Here is a 17,816-nt window from a genome sequence, read left to right on the forward strand (position 1 = left end):
TGGTCTTCTGGCATGTCATTGTGTCGGTTTGTGGTCTTCTGGTGTGTCTCATTGGTGTCTGTTTGTAGGTCTTCTGGTGTTGTCTTTGTGTGTGTGTGGTCTTCTGGGGTCATGTGTCTGTTTGTGGTATATGGTGGTCATTGGTGTTTGTGGTCTATGGTGGTCATTTGTGTCTGTTTGTGGTCTTCTAGGTGTGGTCATGTGTGTCTTGTTTGGTGGGTCTTCTGGATGTGTCCATTGTGTCTGTATGTGATCTTCTGGTGTGTCATTGTGTCTGTTTGTGGTCTTCTGGTGTGTCTTTGTGTGTTTGTGGTCTTCTGGTGTGTCTTTGTGTCTGTTTGTGGTCTTCTGGTGTGTCTTTGTGTGTTTGTGGTCTTCTGGTGTGTCTTTGTGTCTGTTTGTGGTCTTCTGGTGTGTCTTTGTGTGTTTGTGGTCTTCTGGCATGTCATTGTGTCTGTTTGTGGTCTTCTGGTGTGTCATTGTGTCTGTTTGTGGTCTTCTGGTGTGTCTTTGTGTGTTTGTGGTCTTCTGGTGTGTCTTTGTGTCTGTTTGTGGTCTTCTGGTGTGTCATTGTGTGTTTGTGGTCTTCTGGTGTGTCTTTGTGTCTGTTTGTGGTCTTCTGGTGTGTCTTTGTGTCTGTTTGTGGTCTTCTGGTGTGTCTTTGTGTCTGTTTGTGGTCTTCTGGTGTGTCATTGTGTCTGTTTGTGGTCTTCTGGTGTGTCTTTGTGTGTTTGTGGTCTTCTGGTGTGTCTTTGTGTCTGTTTGTGGTCTTCTGGTGTGTCATTGTGTGTTTGTGGTCTTCTGGTGTGTCTTTGTGTGTTTGTGGTCTTCTGGTGTGTCTTTGTGTCTGTTTGTGGTCTTCTGGTGTGTCATTGTGTGTTTGTGGTCTTCTGGTGTGTCTTTGTGTCTGTTTGTGGTCTTCTGGTGTGTCATTGTGTCTGTTTGTGGTCTTCTGGTGTGTCTTTGTGTCTGTTTGTGGTCTTCTGGTGTGTCTTTGTGTGTTTGTGGTCTTCTGGCATGTCATTGTGTCTGTTTGTGGTCTTCTGGTGTGTCATTGTGTCTGTTTGTGGTCTTCTGGTGTGTCATTGTGTCTGTTTGTGGTCTTCTGGTGTGTCATTGTGTCTGTTTGTGGTCTTCTGGTGTGTCTTTGTGTCTGTTTGTGGTCTTCTGGTGTGTCATTGTGTCTGTTTGTGGTCTTCTGGTGTGTCTTTGTGGTTGTTCTGTGGCCGTTTGTAGTCCTTTCATGTTTCTGTATGGTTGTTTTGTGTCTGTTCTTAGCTGTTTGTGTCTCTTTTGGGTTGCTCTTGTGTCTGTTTATGTTCTTATTGTGTGTCATCTTGATTGTTTTGTGTCTTTTTGTGGTTGTGTTGAGTCTGTCTGTGGTTATATTTGTGTATATGTGTGAATTCTTCGTCCCAGGAGTTGTTTTCTTTTTTTGTTATCTTGCATCTTTTGATGTCATTTTGAGTTTTTTTCTTGTTGATGCACGTTTCTTTGTGGGACATTTTGTACGACATTTTGAAGGCCAGGGGGGCCCGTGGCACTTGTGGCCCCTGGGCCTGTGGTCAGTGGGCTTGTACAGATATCCATCCATGCTTAGAATAAAGAAACAGCTTCATGTGATAAAGCACATTAAGTAAACTTTTTAAAGGAGTTTATTCTTATATGTATCTATATACATTAACATTTACAATGCACTATATGCAAGAGGTACAATCCATAAACACTATAGGTATGGCACATAAGAAACAGGTAGAAAAGCTGAACAGGGCTTGGTGAACAAATGTGTGCTTTAGAAATAATGTGGTTTGACGGGTGAAAGATTGCATGTGGTACAGCTGCATTCTGAATGGAGCAGCACAAAGCCTTCAGGTGATATTCATGATAAAAAATGTGGATGTTGCATGATGTTAAAACAGCAGTGAAACTCTGCAGACATTATGGGCTCAGAAGACTCTTAACACTGGCAGATTCTAGGTATAACAGTGATTTTTCTTTATTCTCTAGTCCCATGTCATGGCCATTTCTACTGATCATAATTCCATTGTTGAGGTCTACTAGAATAGATTTATATTGTGCAATTTTCCAAACTCACATTGGTTTCTCATACAGCATCTCTGTAAAGTATGTGTATTCACTCTGTCCTAAACGGCTTGTTGGAGCTCCTCCCCCCCCCCTCCCTGTGAGCCCAGTGTGCTCTGATTGGTCGGGACGTTGCGAGGCTCGCTGCTCAGTGAGCTGGCTTACTGGTGTGGTTTCCGTGTCGGTGATACAGCGAGACAGCGCAAAACTCATCCTGAGCACACACAAACACTCACAGCCGAAGTAAAAACAATAAGTGTGGCTTGATATTGAGTAAATAATGACTCTGCAGACCGTTTATATGCAGACAAATCTTCATAACACACAAGGGGACGGGTAATAACCGGAAAAGCATGACATGGGACCTTTAAGTAAGTGTGATTTTATCCAGCAGTGTATACATATCCATATATATATATATACAGCATGAGAAAGGCATTAATAAAAAAATTGCACAATATATTCTTATGTTACTTGTCTGTAAAGTATATAAGAGTAGATACAAAGCTAATGTTATCAAGGTATTTTGTGAAGACATGACAGTACTACAGTACTTTGATAATATAACGAACAAAGAGTACAATTTCATTTCAGGCACATTCATCATCGATTGCAAATTGCACTGCATTCAACTGGAGGAAATCAATCGGCACTTTGAAAGGGTTTGACTTTTTTTTCTCAAAACATACATATTCAAATACAAAGAGTCTTTCAAAGGTTTCATCTTTAGAAATACTGCTGAGTGGATCTCATGCTGAGGGCCATTCAGTAGCTTTGTAAATTCAATATAATAGTAACACTGTGTAAAACTCCACAAGAAATATAATGTACACACACTGGGGTGATGACCTCAAAACATCAGCATTTTCTATACAAACAAATCCTATAATTCACTCCAATATCTGCAAGTGTATATTTCACAATGTATATTCAGAATACCAATTATTGTTCTAAAACAGCGACCAATATTTTCCCTTTTTTTCTAGCTGCAAATATTACTATGGAGCAACGTGTGTTTGTTAAGTTATACTCATCGCAGAACACAAGCAGGAACTGAGTAAAAATGAAGGATGTTCAGTTTAATAATCCAGTGGGACCTTTTGTGAAAAATGGTGAAACAGTTATTTTGGATGAAGCGTTTGATGTATCCAAGCTGCTCCTGAAATATAGTCTTCCTTGAACTAGGATGGATCCGTTTCCATCCTCCACTTCCTACCATTGGGTGGCAGCCTTGTCTAAGATCCCCTCCTCGTGATTCGTTTCACAAATAATATTCCACAGCAGGTCTGAGTTCAGAAGCAGCAGGTAGCCATGTTGTGCTCCACAGAGTCCTAACAGTCACACAGCAGGGCATGTTCATTTTACTGAGCGGGTGCTATAAAACAGTAGCCTCCTCCATGGCATTGACCCACCTGAAACACAAGAGAAATATCTTATTACACCAAATCTTAAAGGGGGACTCCACCCAATTTACATGACAAAGCCACTTTACTGTAGTCTCAGTCTGACTGCTGCTTTTAATGAAGGGAAGGGTGCATTATGGGAAATGAAGATGAAGCCATATCAAGGTTAAGGGGTCCGGGTATTGCAGAACTAAATTGGTCATTTTGTTAATCCAACTTTTGTTATGATCAGTTCTTTTAATTTTTTATTGTCAGGATATTTACTGACAGACATTTCACAGTTAAAACATGAACTCTTCAGCGCTCTCTGGTGGACACACTATGGCATTACATTTACCTTAGTTTGGAATTTCTGTGCTGTCGTTTGTTGTTTCATGACAAAACAATTAATCGATAAATCTGTAAATCTGCAGTTTTTATCTGATCCATTCCAAAGAATGACAACCGTCATCAAGGAGGTATGTTAAAAGCAGGATTGGTCAATCACGTTAGATACCTCCATTTCCAGGTATGCACTTAATTTTTACTATCCCTTCGATGAGTGATTTAAACTTAAAGGTCCCCTTTCAAACTCTTTTTCAACAATATAAATTATAGGATATATGCAAAACGTGTCTCTGAAGTGTGTGGCTTGAAATACCAAAGAGATCATGCATTGTATCATGCCGTATACCCCTCTGTTTCAGGCCTGTTTCAAAAGTGCTGATTCTCTATCTGTAGCTTTAAATTTATTATGGAAAATTAAGTCGTATTAGTCCTCCATATCTAAGTCTATATCTATAAGTTATGCTACAAAACACATATATCGGCAGATATGTGTCATAATTTACAATTCTCAATTGTATTACGAGGGATATAACGATACCAAAAACTCACGGTACGATAATATTGCGATAACAAGTTCACTGTCCATCGCGATATTGAAGGAAAAACATTTTTTTTTGTACTACCTAAAACTACGTTAAAAAGCATTTCCTAAATCAACCTCATGAGGATACAGATTGGTGCATATACCTGATTGGTGCATGTCAAATGTTCCAACAAATTAGTCATATCTCCTGTGGGGTCCCTGGTGGTCTAGTGGTTAGGATTCGGCGCTCTCACCGCCGCGGCCCGGGTTCGATTCCCGGTCAGGGAACACTGTTTTCCCAAACACTGAACCTCCATAAAGAAACATCTAAAGTTTATACATGCGCCGTTGGTGCTTACCTTCGTGCAGTGTTAGGATCCTCCGCCCTGAAGGTGTAGTACAGGGTTTTCTTGTGATACAGGTGGAAGACGTTGCTGCTCTCTTCTCCCGCCGGCCTCTCGGTCAGCTTGACCGTGAAGGCCTGCAGTGGTAGACTCTCTGAAGCCACTTTATCCTGGAGGAACCAGAGGTAAAGACATTAAACTCACAGATACAAGTTAAACACACGAATGAGATGACAGAAATATGCAAATAACAGGAACGTCTTAATAAGAACAAAGCAATGCACACATGTCAAAGAAAGAGAGCACAGAGAATCCCTTCATAGGTCATGTGGAGGAGGGTTGAACAGTGGAAATGTGAGTGTTAATTAGTGCATTGGCCAGGTGAGAATAAGAAAAGGATAGACGAAGGTTGCGAGGAAATGACTGAGATATAATTGAGTGTTTTGGGGCTGGTGTGGGAGACTCTGTGCCCCCTCACCTCCGGGGCTGTGAAGGTGTAGAGCACCTTGTCTTTGAGGAGGAACCAGAGACGCTTCCACTTCCTCTTGCTCTTCTTTCTCCGCTGCAGGCTGCCGCTCATGGTGGAGCCCTCCACTGTAAGCGACACCTGATGAAGTAAATGCCAAAATAAGATTCAATGTAATGCAACAAACTATACAATCACAATCTCCATTTTATCTGACAGTTTCAGCTATTATTTCAACAAATAACAAAAACAAATCTGATTTCTATTGCAGGGGAAGGATTTCATTACATTCCTGTTTTTTTGTCTAACCCCTGAAGATGAGAATGAAGGGGGACAGAGTCATATAGTGATCCCGCTGGCAGCTGTCTGACACTACTCTTCAGCTGTCGGTTGTCATACATGCCTAACATTCCATTTCACAAGCTTTACACCACAGACACAGCTCCCTGGTGGTCTAGTGGTTAGGATTCGGTGCTCTCACCGCCGCGGCCCGGGTTCGATTCCCGGTCAGGGAACTTACTTTATTTACTGGACACTATGGGTTCGATTATATAAGCATATATAACTATAAAGAAATGTGTGTTGAAACTGAGGATTTGATTTCATTCCATCAAAGTACTCTGTCACCAGCCTCACTTAAACATCTATCATGACCATGAGACAATGAGAAGTGGATTTGGAGTTGAGGAGTTGAGATGCATGGTGATCAGGAATTTGGCCCGTCAAGCTTAATTTGTTTTTGTTATGAAAACAGACCTGGTTGAGAGGGGAGGTGGTCTTCCGGCTCTTCCACAGGCTCGGGGGCTGCAGGCTCTGGAAGACAGCAGAGAGCGGACGGCTGGCCCGGTGAGTCCGAGGGCTGGAGTTCCCGCACGCCCCCGACAAGCTGCCACCTGCAGACAAACACATGCACAGTTAATGCCATATCAAGAGGAAGACGCACACAATACTTTTTTCTTTTTGATGATCCCCATCACGAGTGACAGTACATGCAGAAAAGCTGACATTCACCTCTTTTCCTGAGCTCAGTATAGCAATGATCACAGACTTTAACCACCCTGTCTTTGAGGTACTTCAGAGGGTATCTGTTCCTGGAACAAGACCTGCACACCACCTGCTCAGAGACACAATACACACATTTAGCTATCACAATATACACACCACATAGACATAGAAAGGCTATTTGACCTGATACTTGATATTTCATCCATATGATAAAATGACAACTTGCAACCAAACAAATGATCAAAAGTGGCCCTTAAATGAAGAACCTATAGCACAATGGTTTTATTGGAAACCTAGCAATTAATTATATTACTATTAATATCAGGTCCGGTTCAGAAACTGTAAGTTGTGTGTGTCTGACCTTGCCACAGGCGTTGCAGTGGTGTCGTCTCAGTGTGAGGCTGAAGTCAGAGGTGCAGTTCATGCACATTATCACATGAGAAACCGGCACCAGCAAAGGAGCAGCTTCACCCAGTGCCATCCACAGCTTCTCACGGGCCTGTTGGAGGCAAGGACCAGGTGTGGTTATAGAAATGTTATCGGCAGAGTTAAAGGTGGGGTAGGTCATTTTGGAGAAACCAGCTCGAGTGCGCTAGAATTTGAAAATGTGGAAAAAATCTTCCTTATAGAGCCCCTCCTCCAACACACGAACGCGCACATGACCAATGAGGGCACGAGATAAGTCTGTGCCCAGATGGAAGGCTGACAGGCAGGTAGGCCATCCAGTTACTTTAGCCGGGCCGGCTCAGATGATTGGTCGTGCTTTTTACAGCCCTACGGCTTCTACAGATGACATTTTGTTATGGATTTTTTGTCAAAGCACTTCAGATATTCATTGCTATCGGGATGTTAAGAGCATTCCATGGAATATAACAAAAAGTGTATCTCGAGCCGGTTTCTCAAACTTACCCACCCCACCTTTAAATGACTGCAGTGAAAACGTTTTTGGAAGTCTAAACGCAATATAATAGGGATTTAAGCAGATTATTTTGTTGGATAAAACATAGTGTAAATGAAAATCATAATTACATATATCTAAGCAAATGTTACTGTATGTGAAACACACCTTATTATTGCAGATTTTTAAAGTAAACATTTAATTATTACATTATATTTTATGAACCCAGAATAAAAAACAGCCTCTCTTTACTTTCTTACCTCACTGCAGGGTCCACCAAACGTACAGAGTCCTGCAGCGTGGTCGGCTACAGCCCGACTCAGAGTGTGGAACCAGTCCTCACGCTCTCCCACTGAACTGAGGAAACAGAAACACAGAAACAATCATACCTCATACTTCTGAAAGGCTTTATATGGATCATCAAGACTGATTCATCCATCATCTCACCTGGCTGACAGTGTTATGGTGATGTCAGACACCTCGATCCTAAGACAGTTCAGCACGTCGTCGAGGAGGGGTTTGCTCACCTGTGTGTGAGGGGGCAAATGCACATCACAGTTAAACCAGAACATATAGAAAGTTGGAGATTAACTGTGATTGTCATGAAAGGGAGAAGTGCATCTACCTTCATCCCGGACAAAGACAGCGTGTTCTTAAGCCTGTATTTTCCATCCTGCTGTGGGTAGGTGTACAGCATTATATCGTTCATCTGATAAAAACACATAGAAAGAGGAAAAATGCAAATTATGTTAGGGGTCTCCTATTTGATTATACGAATAACATAATGTATCATCTTAGTTGACACACTACAAAAATGTGTTAAATTCCCATCTATTCAAGGCTGCAAAACTCCATATTGCCACAAGGTGGTGGTGTTACCTTGAGAATAATGTCTACCGTTGCAGCACACACCTCTCTCTTTATTCTTTCTCTCATGAGAGCTACTTTCTGTGCTTACATACTTTGATCATGTTTCCTTTCAAAGTGTTCACACATGTCGGTGCACAACATTCCCATGTACACAACAAAATGAGGTATTAAAACTGTTTATTTGCTTGTCGGACCAGAAGTATTGTGATCTCCTGAACACACTGAGAAGTCCATTGTGTTCCGAGAGGCATTTCATTCCTTCCCAGACAAAAGGGATGACATCATGGGTCACACACCTAATGTGTGCTCTAAACATCCGCTGGGGCCATAAAGGCAGCATCCAGGAATTCTCCACCCTGCTCCGGGCTCCAGGCCTCCCCTCCCAACCTTCCCAGGCTACACTGAGAACCAGGACTGGGTGGAACCGGCCACCTTCACCACAACAACAACACACGCAGCAGGAACGGGTTCACTGGACTGGTTGGAGACAAAACACAGCGCGATGGCCAAGCCCGAGCCCTGCCCCTGACCTCTGGGCTGCAGCCACCGCAGCTCGTCTGCTCCACCCTGCGTCGCTCATTTACTCCAGGATTCCTTCCACAGAAAACCAGCCAAGTGCCAAGTTACAGATGACTCAAACGACTTTCCCAGATGAGACGCAACATGTACCCACTTGACCTGTCGCCACTTAAGACGTTTCCTTTTTTACAAAGAACTCACTAAACCTTCATTTTATTCCCCTTGGAGGTATGATGAGGCCCATAAAGATTACACCTGACTCTTCATGATCCCGCTTATTTTCAAAGGTCGCTCCCCTTGAGCCAGCCTGAATGCAATACCTACATTTACACTGCAAAAAAAAGGAAATATATTTAAATTTGATTTAAAAGCTCAAGTCTTTAGTGCAGAAACAGAGAGTTGTGACCATAGACTGTATATATAAAGGTTGTGTGACACAATCTCAAATGCGCCTTCTAATAAATGCTCAGCACAGACCCACAACTGTCTTTTATCACATAATATAGGGTCTGCATTTACTGTAGTACATCCGCAGGTAATTATCTCTTTACACCAGCCTGGCAAGAGAACAACTCAAAAGTAATACAAAGTAGTGTACAATATTCTTTCTTATTTCCTCTTCTTGTCTCATTCAGATTTGTTTTTCCTTCTTCTCTTCTTATTTTTTCCAAATTATTTTGTTATCTATTGTGATAAATAATAATAAAAATATATATTTAAAAAACCACTGCTGCTCCTAAACATTATCGATAAACAAGAGTGTGGAGAAAAAAATTCAATAATACAAATAAAATGCGGGGAAATTGGCTCAAACTCGACTCCTTTCCAGCCCTAGGGAATTTGAGAAATTACAGCACAATTACAGCCGCAACCCAGAGGGTCAAGTCAGGCCCACTCAAGTGAGGGCAGAGAATCAAAGCTCTGATTCAGCTTCTTCTTTCATTTAAACTGTCTTCCCTCTGGCAGCTTTCTCCTTCTCCATCCTCTTTCTAATCCCTTCCCTCACTCATCCGACCCTCTTCGTTAAGCCCAGGCTTGTGACATGGCTGCAGCTTCTCTCCATCGCTGAGGTGAGTGATGGCTTTCATCTTCACTATTGTTCGGATTCTCTTTCCTTAAAAGCCCATAAATAACACCTGACCCACTGAAGCCGTCAACCTCAAGAGAGGGAATGGCTATATAACCCTAATAGCTTACAAGCGTCAGCCACCAGCCCTTTTCAGTCATCCCTCGACTGCAATCCTGTTTAGAAGGACTGAAGGAGAGTAAGGGCAAACTGAAGATAAAAACAAGAGATACATAAATCAATTTCTTCACATTGTATTGAATTTGGATCAACAAGGACAAGCCAAAAATCCTAAATACTGCTCCTACGGATATGTAGCTCAAGCATAATTCATAACATGAGACAGCACTGATTGCACATGGAACAATAGTGTGGGCTTCTCTGTATCACGTTATGTGTTTGTGTAGCACCCCCCCCCCCCCCCCCCCCTCCGCCAACGCCTCCACCCCGCATTCTACAGGGTGTCTGGCCTTCACTTTGCTGTCAGTCCCCTCCCAATACACAGGAAGCCAGCATCCAGTGACCCACACCAAACATCCTGTAAGGAAGTGGGGCCCTCGAAAACAAGTCCTGAGAGGAGAGGGGAGGAGCGAAGAGGGAGGCCCTCTCTGGATGGGTGTGGTGCCAAGTGGAGGTCTTACAGCCTTGGCTTCGTGCCCTCCCTCCCAACCTCCCCTACCTCGCAAATCGATCTCCACCCAACACGATATTCTCGCAGATCCCGCTAGCTTTATTTTTATGTTTTGTACAAACAAATCAATCCCTTGGACATTACAAACTCAAAGTGTGCATCTAAATATTGCTCAAACCCAAAGACTTCATTTGAACCCCTAATGGAGAGCGTTAAGTTCCAAAAGAAACCAACATGTTTCTTTGAATATGTCAAATATCACATGTGGTATAACTTCAATGAAAAGCTCAGACAAACTAATACAAACGATACTTGTGTACGGTGCAGAAAGATTTTAACATCCTACAGGAAATAGTTTGACATTTTGAAAAGCATGCTTATTTGCATTATTAGATAAGAAATTGATATTACACTCATAGCCGTCTGTTTAAGTTGAAGCGATCACCAGGAGGTGGTTCGCTTAATTTAGAGAATATAAACAGGGAAAGCCTGTCTTTCCTTTCCCAAAGTGAAAAATACACCTACCACACCTCTGAAGCTGACTAATTAACACGTGTTATCTTGTTAAATTAATCTGTCTTACACCCAGCAAGGAACCTCCTGCTAAATCACAACTTGAAGAAATAAAATATTAGGTGTTAATTCATTATAGTTGAAGTGGTATGCACTTTCTCATCCAACTCTTAGCAGTTGAACTAATTAGAGTATTTCACAAAATGTCAAACCATTATTTTCAAACAAAAGGGAAAACAGAATGTCAAAGACCAGCAATTGCAATCTAAACATGTGTCACAAAGAGTGCATGATGTATTACCAGAAACAGGTGTCGAGGCTGCCTGCTTTTCCTCGAGACCTTCATCAGAGTGCCCTCTTTGACGAACATCTGAAGACGAAACAACACCCATAAGACATACATGTTAAGATTTCAAATTCCTGCCTACGTCAACTTTGTTTTAAGACCCTGTCAAGGCCTTCAAATATAGTTTGTCAGACGTCACGACAGCACAATGTGTCGCTGTGTTTTGACGACAGTAACACTGGCCACTTGATGCTCACCCTTCCGGGCTTCAGGAGGTCCCTCTTGCCCTTCACGCTGTATTCGATGTGGACCAGACGCAGCAAGTTCTCCTGAGGGAGCAAAGAGATAGAGAGAGATTATCCAGTGATGGACGGTAGCGAAGACAAAGAATGAAACTGTCCCTGTTTGTTCGTGAATGAAAGGGAGGAAGGCGGAAAGGGATGCGATACGGAAAACTGAATAGAGGGGTGGAAAGAGATAGAGGGACCCTGTGTTTCCACTATCTGTCATTCTGTGCATGCGTGTCCCGGCATGTGCACAGACGAGGAAATAAAAGCAAGTGTGATCAACAGAGGAGGCAAGCCAAAGGGAGGCACAGGGGATCTTGACAGTGAGAGGCGAGAGGGTTTGTAAATGATGTCCATGTTTGAGGAGGAGCACAAGCCATGTCCACCCTAACACAGCTCCCTTTGTAATGATACACCTGGGACTTTCTGATGACATCATCTTTCTTACAGAGGTCGGCCTCCCCAAAGAGGGATAGACCTCTCCTTCACGGTTGCGTGTCAGTTAGAAGAAGGATTGATACACAGGAAAACCTCAGCTGTCTAACTTCTTTACGCTCCATCTCCATCGGAGAATTGCTTTTCATTGCCAAGCGGAATATAATGACGTGACTCAATAACAGCACGCTGGGCTGGGAATATATCAGTGTCAATGATATAAGCACACACAGTCTTTTTAGAGTTATCTCACCCCCTGTTTCAGGTTGTCATTGGCCTGGTCTGCCACCTCGGACACGATTACCAAGGCAGCTACAACACAAACAGAGAAAGAAAGAGAGAGAGATTTATGCAATTCAATAAAGACACACTCGGTGATTGTGAGAGGACGAATAGGGCCTGATACATGTTTAGCAGCTGCCGTCTGCGTGCACGTCAGCATGTCTTTTACTAGTGATAAAACATGACTTTAATGGCGTTCAGGTTTACCTTGCGTGTCCTCATATTCTTTAGAATCAGGAGAGAGGTTGTTCAGGTAATCTGGAGAAGAGAGAAATAGGTCAAGGTATGAAAATAAGGTTTAAAAAACAAATGAGATTTTATAAACTGTAAAGTATAGTGCAACATGGTAAGAACTAGGCTAACACACAACGCTATGCTAACAACCTGTCTTCTCTAGCATGTGTACATTTGAAAAGCAGGAGTATGTTTTAAAAGAAAAAAAAGCCAATTCTTCTTGAAAAGCTTGAATTCATGAGCGAAATAACAAACCCAACTCAAGATACTTGGTTAAGTACACAGTAGCCTAGCTAACCGTGGCTCACTTACAGTTAGCTAACATTAGCAGTGCTTAACTTATTTGCTACTGCTATACGTTTTAGCGGCTAACGTTATCCTATAGTTGTTATGAAGGGCTTCAATAGCCCTTGTTAGGCAAAATGACTTGAGCTTGCTTTAAAGTATTGAATAGCCTTGCGTATGTGCGTATCTGTCTGTTACCTGTGAGTAGCATTCGATATTGAAGCACTCTCACTATGACCTGCAGCAGCTGGTGTTTCAGTGGGATTGCAGCTTCTTCTGGGCTTCTTGTCTGTTCACACACAGAGGTCAAAAAAGAAAAGAAGTAAATATACAGATCTCACAACTTTACATGGGTTTCAAAGCTTGAATTTGACATCTTGTAGGATATCCTGTACGAAGTTGTTTTCAGTGTAGACCACTGAGATCAAACCATTAAAACAAATATAGCTTGATCGTCAAAAGGCATTCCTGAAATGCACCCAGAAAACCACATCTCTTTGAAGGTGACCTCTATAATGCTGCGATGCTGCGAGTCAAGGTCACTAGTGAGTGACCACGGGGACACTATCGGACTGGCTGACCTTGACGCATCTTCTCAGCAAAGAAAACCCCTGAACAACTCCCATTGTTCTCCTCACAGAGGCATTTGCAGGTGAAAGGGGGCAGAAATGGGTCCAATCAAAGAGAGCTTTAGAAAATCTATCAGGATCTAATTGCCTCTGACAGGTATTCATGCCCTGAGCGGGAGAAGAGCAATGGGGACCGGGCGGGCACACACACACACACACACACACACACACACACACACACACACACACACACACACACACACACACACACACACACACACACACACACACACACACACACACACACACACACACACACACACACACACACACACACACACACACACACACACACACACACACACACACACACACACACACACACACACACACACACACACACACACACACACACACACACACACACACACACAGAGCATGTTCTAATCCAATGAAGTCCTATCTTTCATTAGAGAGGCACAGATAGCGCCCTGCGGGAAACATCATCTTCATCTTATTTACACTGCACACACACACACTGCACACACACTGCACACACACTGCACACAAACTGCACACGGACAAGAACCCACACAGACACACAATGAACTCGTCTCGGACACCTTCACAAACAATATATTATTGATGCGCCCCTCCACACACAAGCAGGGATAAACACACACACAGACTTGGGCTGGGGATGAGATAACACTGATTTGGCCTGTAGAGGGGAGGGGTGGGATGTGAGGAAAACACACCACTCTTTATCTTCATTATCGCAATCTGGAGTGCAGGAGTCAAAAGTAAAACAAAGAGCTGATGCCTCTTTTTGTTCCTCTTCTTTGTCTCATCCTTCTCTCCTTAACTGCGGCCCTCAGCAACAACCTCTGTTTTAATTCATCTCTCTTTTCTGCTCTCTTTCCTCTCCTCTCCTATCACTACATGATGCGTCGAGTACTATAATACACAGCTCTCCATTATTAGACCGGCTTGGGTTTCAGAACATCCGCTCTACTCAAGTGTCGCTTGTAAATTGTCATCCAATTGACACTTGTTCAGAGGAAGTGGCTTTGCAGAGATGGTAATTAGCGTGTGGTTTGTTTGGGTGTGCGAGCCAAATGGGGGAGGAGAGAAGAGGGAGTGGGTGATGCCTCGTGCTGGGAGACAAACACATGCACACACACATACACCAACACCTTTCAGACTCTTTCACGGCCAACTGATTTGCTGAATGCACACACACATCCACACAAAATGCACACACTGATCTAATTGGGGAGTTGTAAAGGAGACTGCTTCTCTAATTAGCTTCTGTCTGCCTCATTGCCCAGCTGCCTTTGCAAGGATCTCACTCCATCACTCTCTCCCCCTATCGCTCTCTGTCCACCTGCTGCACAGCCTCCTCCTCTCCTTTGGGCTTCTTGCACAAGAGAAAACACACACAGGCTGCACACCGACACAAGCCATGGCATGAATATGAATCTAAGTGGATGTGCTTTGGAAAGGGGATTTCATAAACTAGTTGCACAAGATCTACACAATTTGTGTATGGACATGTCCCTGCGACACAATCAGACACCAGCACAACAAGGTGCAAACACTCACAAACAAAGGGGACACACACACGCACACACACACACACACACACACACACACACACACACACACACACACACACACACACACACACACACACACACACACACACACACACACACACACACACACACACACACACACACACACACACACACACACACACACACACACACACACACACACACACACACACACACACACACACACCACACTGTTACCCAATGTTTATAGATGGTGTGGTAAACAGGGGAACTGGCTGTGGAGAGGAGGCTTTAATCGCGTAAAGGTCTAGCTCTGATCTGATCAGAGTCTGTGGCTACTTCATCACTGTCATCACCATATCTACAATGAAATTACTCCCACTTAGACTGCTGGACTTTGGCTTGGAGCAAAATAAAGCGGCAAGGTTGAGAAGAAGAAGACGTGTTGAGGGAGGTAATGGGTTCAGTCTTGAAACAGCTTTCATCGAAGGTATAAAATAGTTCTAATATTGTGTATCATCGCAAGTATGAGAGGTCATTGAGCGTACGGTCGTAAAAATACAGACGGGCAAAACAACTCTACTGAACGCCCTATAACATTTTTTTCGATTAACAAAAATATATGCAGTCAAATACAAAAAAACCTTAAAATCAGTGTTTCCACTACTAAGTATAACGAGGCGTCACACGGCCGACAGATAAAAGATTACCGGCCCCTCTCAGTAGTACATATAGTCTCCTATGACCCGTAGGATCCTCCTTGCTCTCCCTCAGCCCTCCTTCTCCCTCATTACAGTGGGATCACACACGCCTTGCAAATCCCAAGGCAGTGCTTTGATTCAACACAGCATTCATCACACACAAACAATGCCCTGGTGTGGGGAGGTTGGGGAGGACAGACCTCAGATTATAGTCTTATATGCAGTATGGCAAATGTTAACACAATGTTCTGTGTGTATATGGAGTGGCAAGTGTGGTGAATCTGCCGGTGGACTGAGAATAGGTTATTGAATATGCCTCTGGGTGTTAATGTAGAGGTGCAAGATGAGATGATACTTTCTGCAGAACATACAATATACTTCTGTCCTTAGATATGATCATGTCCTTGAATGGGTTTATCCTTTTTTGCAAATCAATCCATGTATTGCTACTCCAGGTGGCAATTAGTGGTTTATGATGTGAGAAAAGGGACTATTATCAACTTCATGAGGCTAAAATAAAGTGGCACGAATTCGATCAAGGTTATCGAAGACACTTTGTAAGATATGAGGTTAAATGTTAACATAGGTTCAGGAGCATGGCCACGCCTAAAACTCCGCCTCAAACCACGGCCACCCCTACTTATATCCGGCAAAACTTCCGGCCACTGCTCGTCTCCATCCTTTCAACCCACCCTCCCTCTCCCTTCTACCCATACAGTTCCCCTTCCGACTCACACCGAGCGACACATCCATCCATCCCTTCCTCCCTCCCCCCCTCAACATCTCCATATCCCTCATCCCATATCCACCCATCCCTCATCCCCACATCCTTCATCCCTCACCCCTACACCCCTCATCCCTCATCCCTACACCCCTCATCCCTCATCCCTACATCCCTTCATCCCTCACCCCTACATCCTCATCCCTCATCCCTCACACCTACATCCCTCATCCCTCATCCCTACATCCTCACCCCTACATCCCTCATCCCTCATCCCTCATCCCTACACCCCTCATCCCTACACCCCTCATCCCTCCATCCCTCATCCCTACACCCCTCATCCCTACACCCCTCATCCCTCCATCCCTCATCCCTCATCCCTACATCCCTACATCCCTCACCCCTACATCCCTCATCCCTCCACCCCTCATCCCTACACCCCTCATCCCTCCATCCCTCATCCCTACACCCCTCATCCCTCCATCCCTCATCCCTCATCCCTCATCCCTCATCCCTACACCCCTCATCCCTACATCCCTCATCCCTACACCCCTCATCCCTCCATCCCTCATCCCTACACCCCTCATCCCTACACCCCTCATCCCTACATCCCTTCATCCCAACATCCTCTGCCCATCAACATCTATATTCATATACCGTGTATTCTAACATCTAATTCCAGGTACCGTCTGGGGACCCGTAATCAGCCCACGCAGATTATGCCGGAGACGGAACCCCCACTCTGAGTCTCCCACTGCACGGACCACAGCTCGTCCTCCCAGACCACCCCTTCACCCCCTCACATCATTTACATGTTAACCCAATAAACTTACAAACATCATATTGTTGTGGCGTGGTTCATGCTAGTGAAACTAAAGATAATTGTGATGGTTAAGGGTCTTCATCTCTCACCTCCACTCTCTTCTATTTACACGAGCTTCGCTAAAGTCTGGCAGAGCCGACATTCTCCTTGGAAGGGGCAGCTGCTTCTGAATATTCATGAGCGGAGACAGTTGGTGCCTTGTCCGTTTCTTTCTTATCAACCTCGATGAGCCTGGAAGCATTGTGTCGGCCACTCAAAGTGTATCCGAATACAGCATGGGACTGGTAATGCGTACAATTTGGGGGGAAAGACGCTTAGTTGAGAAGGAAGCTTTGTGAAATTCAATGTTTAACATAAACAGAAACCCAGGATAGGCTTTCAATTGGGATATGTTATTACTGAGGGTGACCTGTGTGCTGCCACACTGCGGCAAATTGTGAATCAATTCTATAGACCAGGACACAGCTGCATGAAAATAAGAAATCTTTGGGCTCTCTTGATATCCTGTGTTTTAGTTACAAATGGCCAATTACATTGTCACCAGTTTGAACTATACCCATTCCTTTCCAATATATCAAAAGTGTTGCTTAAAGTAGACCAGGCACACAATCTGTGGATGATTGCGATGGGTTTAGAATGAGCTTTGCTATGAATTTTGATCTTGACACCAAAATCCCACTTTCCTGCTCTCCAGGGAGCGAAAAGGATGACGGGATCCATGCTGGACAAAGAATGAGTATTTGGTGTTGAGTGGGTATAAAATATGCGTGCATATTGACATCGGAAAGGTCAGCTCTACGGAGAGGAGAGGGATAGATGGGATTTCGAAAAGGCCATTATCTCCATGTGGAGCTGGGTGACAACATCTAAGTTGAGAGCCGCTGAAGGCGCGGGGGAAACAGGTACCATATTTACTCCCTGGAAACATACACGGCTTAACTTTCCCTGCATACACAGAGACCCGAG

The 17,816-nt window shown here is 43.8% G+C and overlaps 1 protein-coding gene and 2 non-coding genes across 4 annotated transcripts in view; 2 read left to right on the plus strand and 1 right to left on the minus strand.

The window, feature by feature from the left end:
• Nucleotides 1–1,632: 1,632 nt before the first annotated feature.
• Nucleotides 1,633–17,816, minus strand: part of fgd5a (FYVE, RhoGEF and PH domain containing 5a) — a 35,110-nt gene continuing 18,926 nt past the window's right edge. Inside the window, exons 8-21 of one of the 2 annotated variants that reach the window (XM_034082815.2) lie at nt 12,655–12,745; nt 12,145–12,195; nt 11,909–11,967; nt 11,191–11,262; nt 10,949–11,017; nt 7,674–7,757; nt 7,496–7,575; nt 7,309–7,405; nt 6,512–6,649; nt 6,157–6,259; nt 5,902–6,038; nt 5,185–5,286; nt 4,695–4,849; nt 1,633–3,494 (exon numbers count right to left, since the gene is read on the minus strand). In XM_034082815.2, coding sequence (XP_033938706.1) covers nt 3,458–3,494; nt 4,695–4,849; nt 5,185–5,286; nt 5,902–6,038; nt 6,157–6,259; nt 6,512–6,649; nt 7,309–7,405; nt 7,496–7,575; nt 7,674–7,757; nt 10,949–11,017; nt 11,191–11,262; nt 11,909–11,967; nt 12,145–12,195; nt 12,655–12,745 — 1,275 coding nt within the window. In that variant the 3' untranslated portion in view covers nt 1,633–3,457. Of the gene's footprint in view, nt 3,495–4,694; nt 4,850–5,157; nt 5,287–5,901; nt 6,039–6,156; nt 6,260–6,511; nt 6,650–7,308; nt 7,406–7,495; nt 7,576–7,673; nt 7,758–10,948; nt 11,018–11,190; nt 11,263–11,908; nt 11,968–12,144; nt 12,196–12,654; nt 12,746–17,816 lie in introns of both variants that reach the window. The other variant, XM_034082814.2, reaches the window with a different exon arrangement.
• Nucleotides 4,552–4,623, plus strand: trnae-cuc (transfer RNA glutamic acid (anticodon CUC)). The gene has a single exon. It is a non-coding gene; the product is annotated as a tRNA-Glu (tRNA).
• trnae-cuc (transfer RNA glutamic acid (anticodon CUC)) lies at nt 5,589–5,660 on the plus strand. Its single transcript has one exon. It is a non-coding gene; the product is annotated as a tRNA-Glu (tRNA).

Source organism: Pseudochaenichthys georgianus, chromosome 5 (assembly GCF_902827115.2).
Source record: "Pseudochaenichthys georgianus chromosome 5, fPseGeo1.2, whole genome shotgun sequence".
Lineage (NCBI taxonomy): Eukaryota > Metazoa > Chordata > Actinopteri > Perciformes > Channichthyidae > Pseudochaenichthys > Pseudochaenichthys georgianus.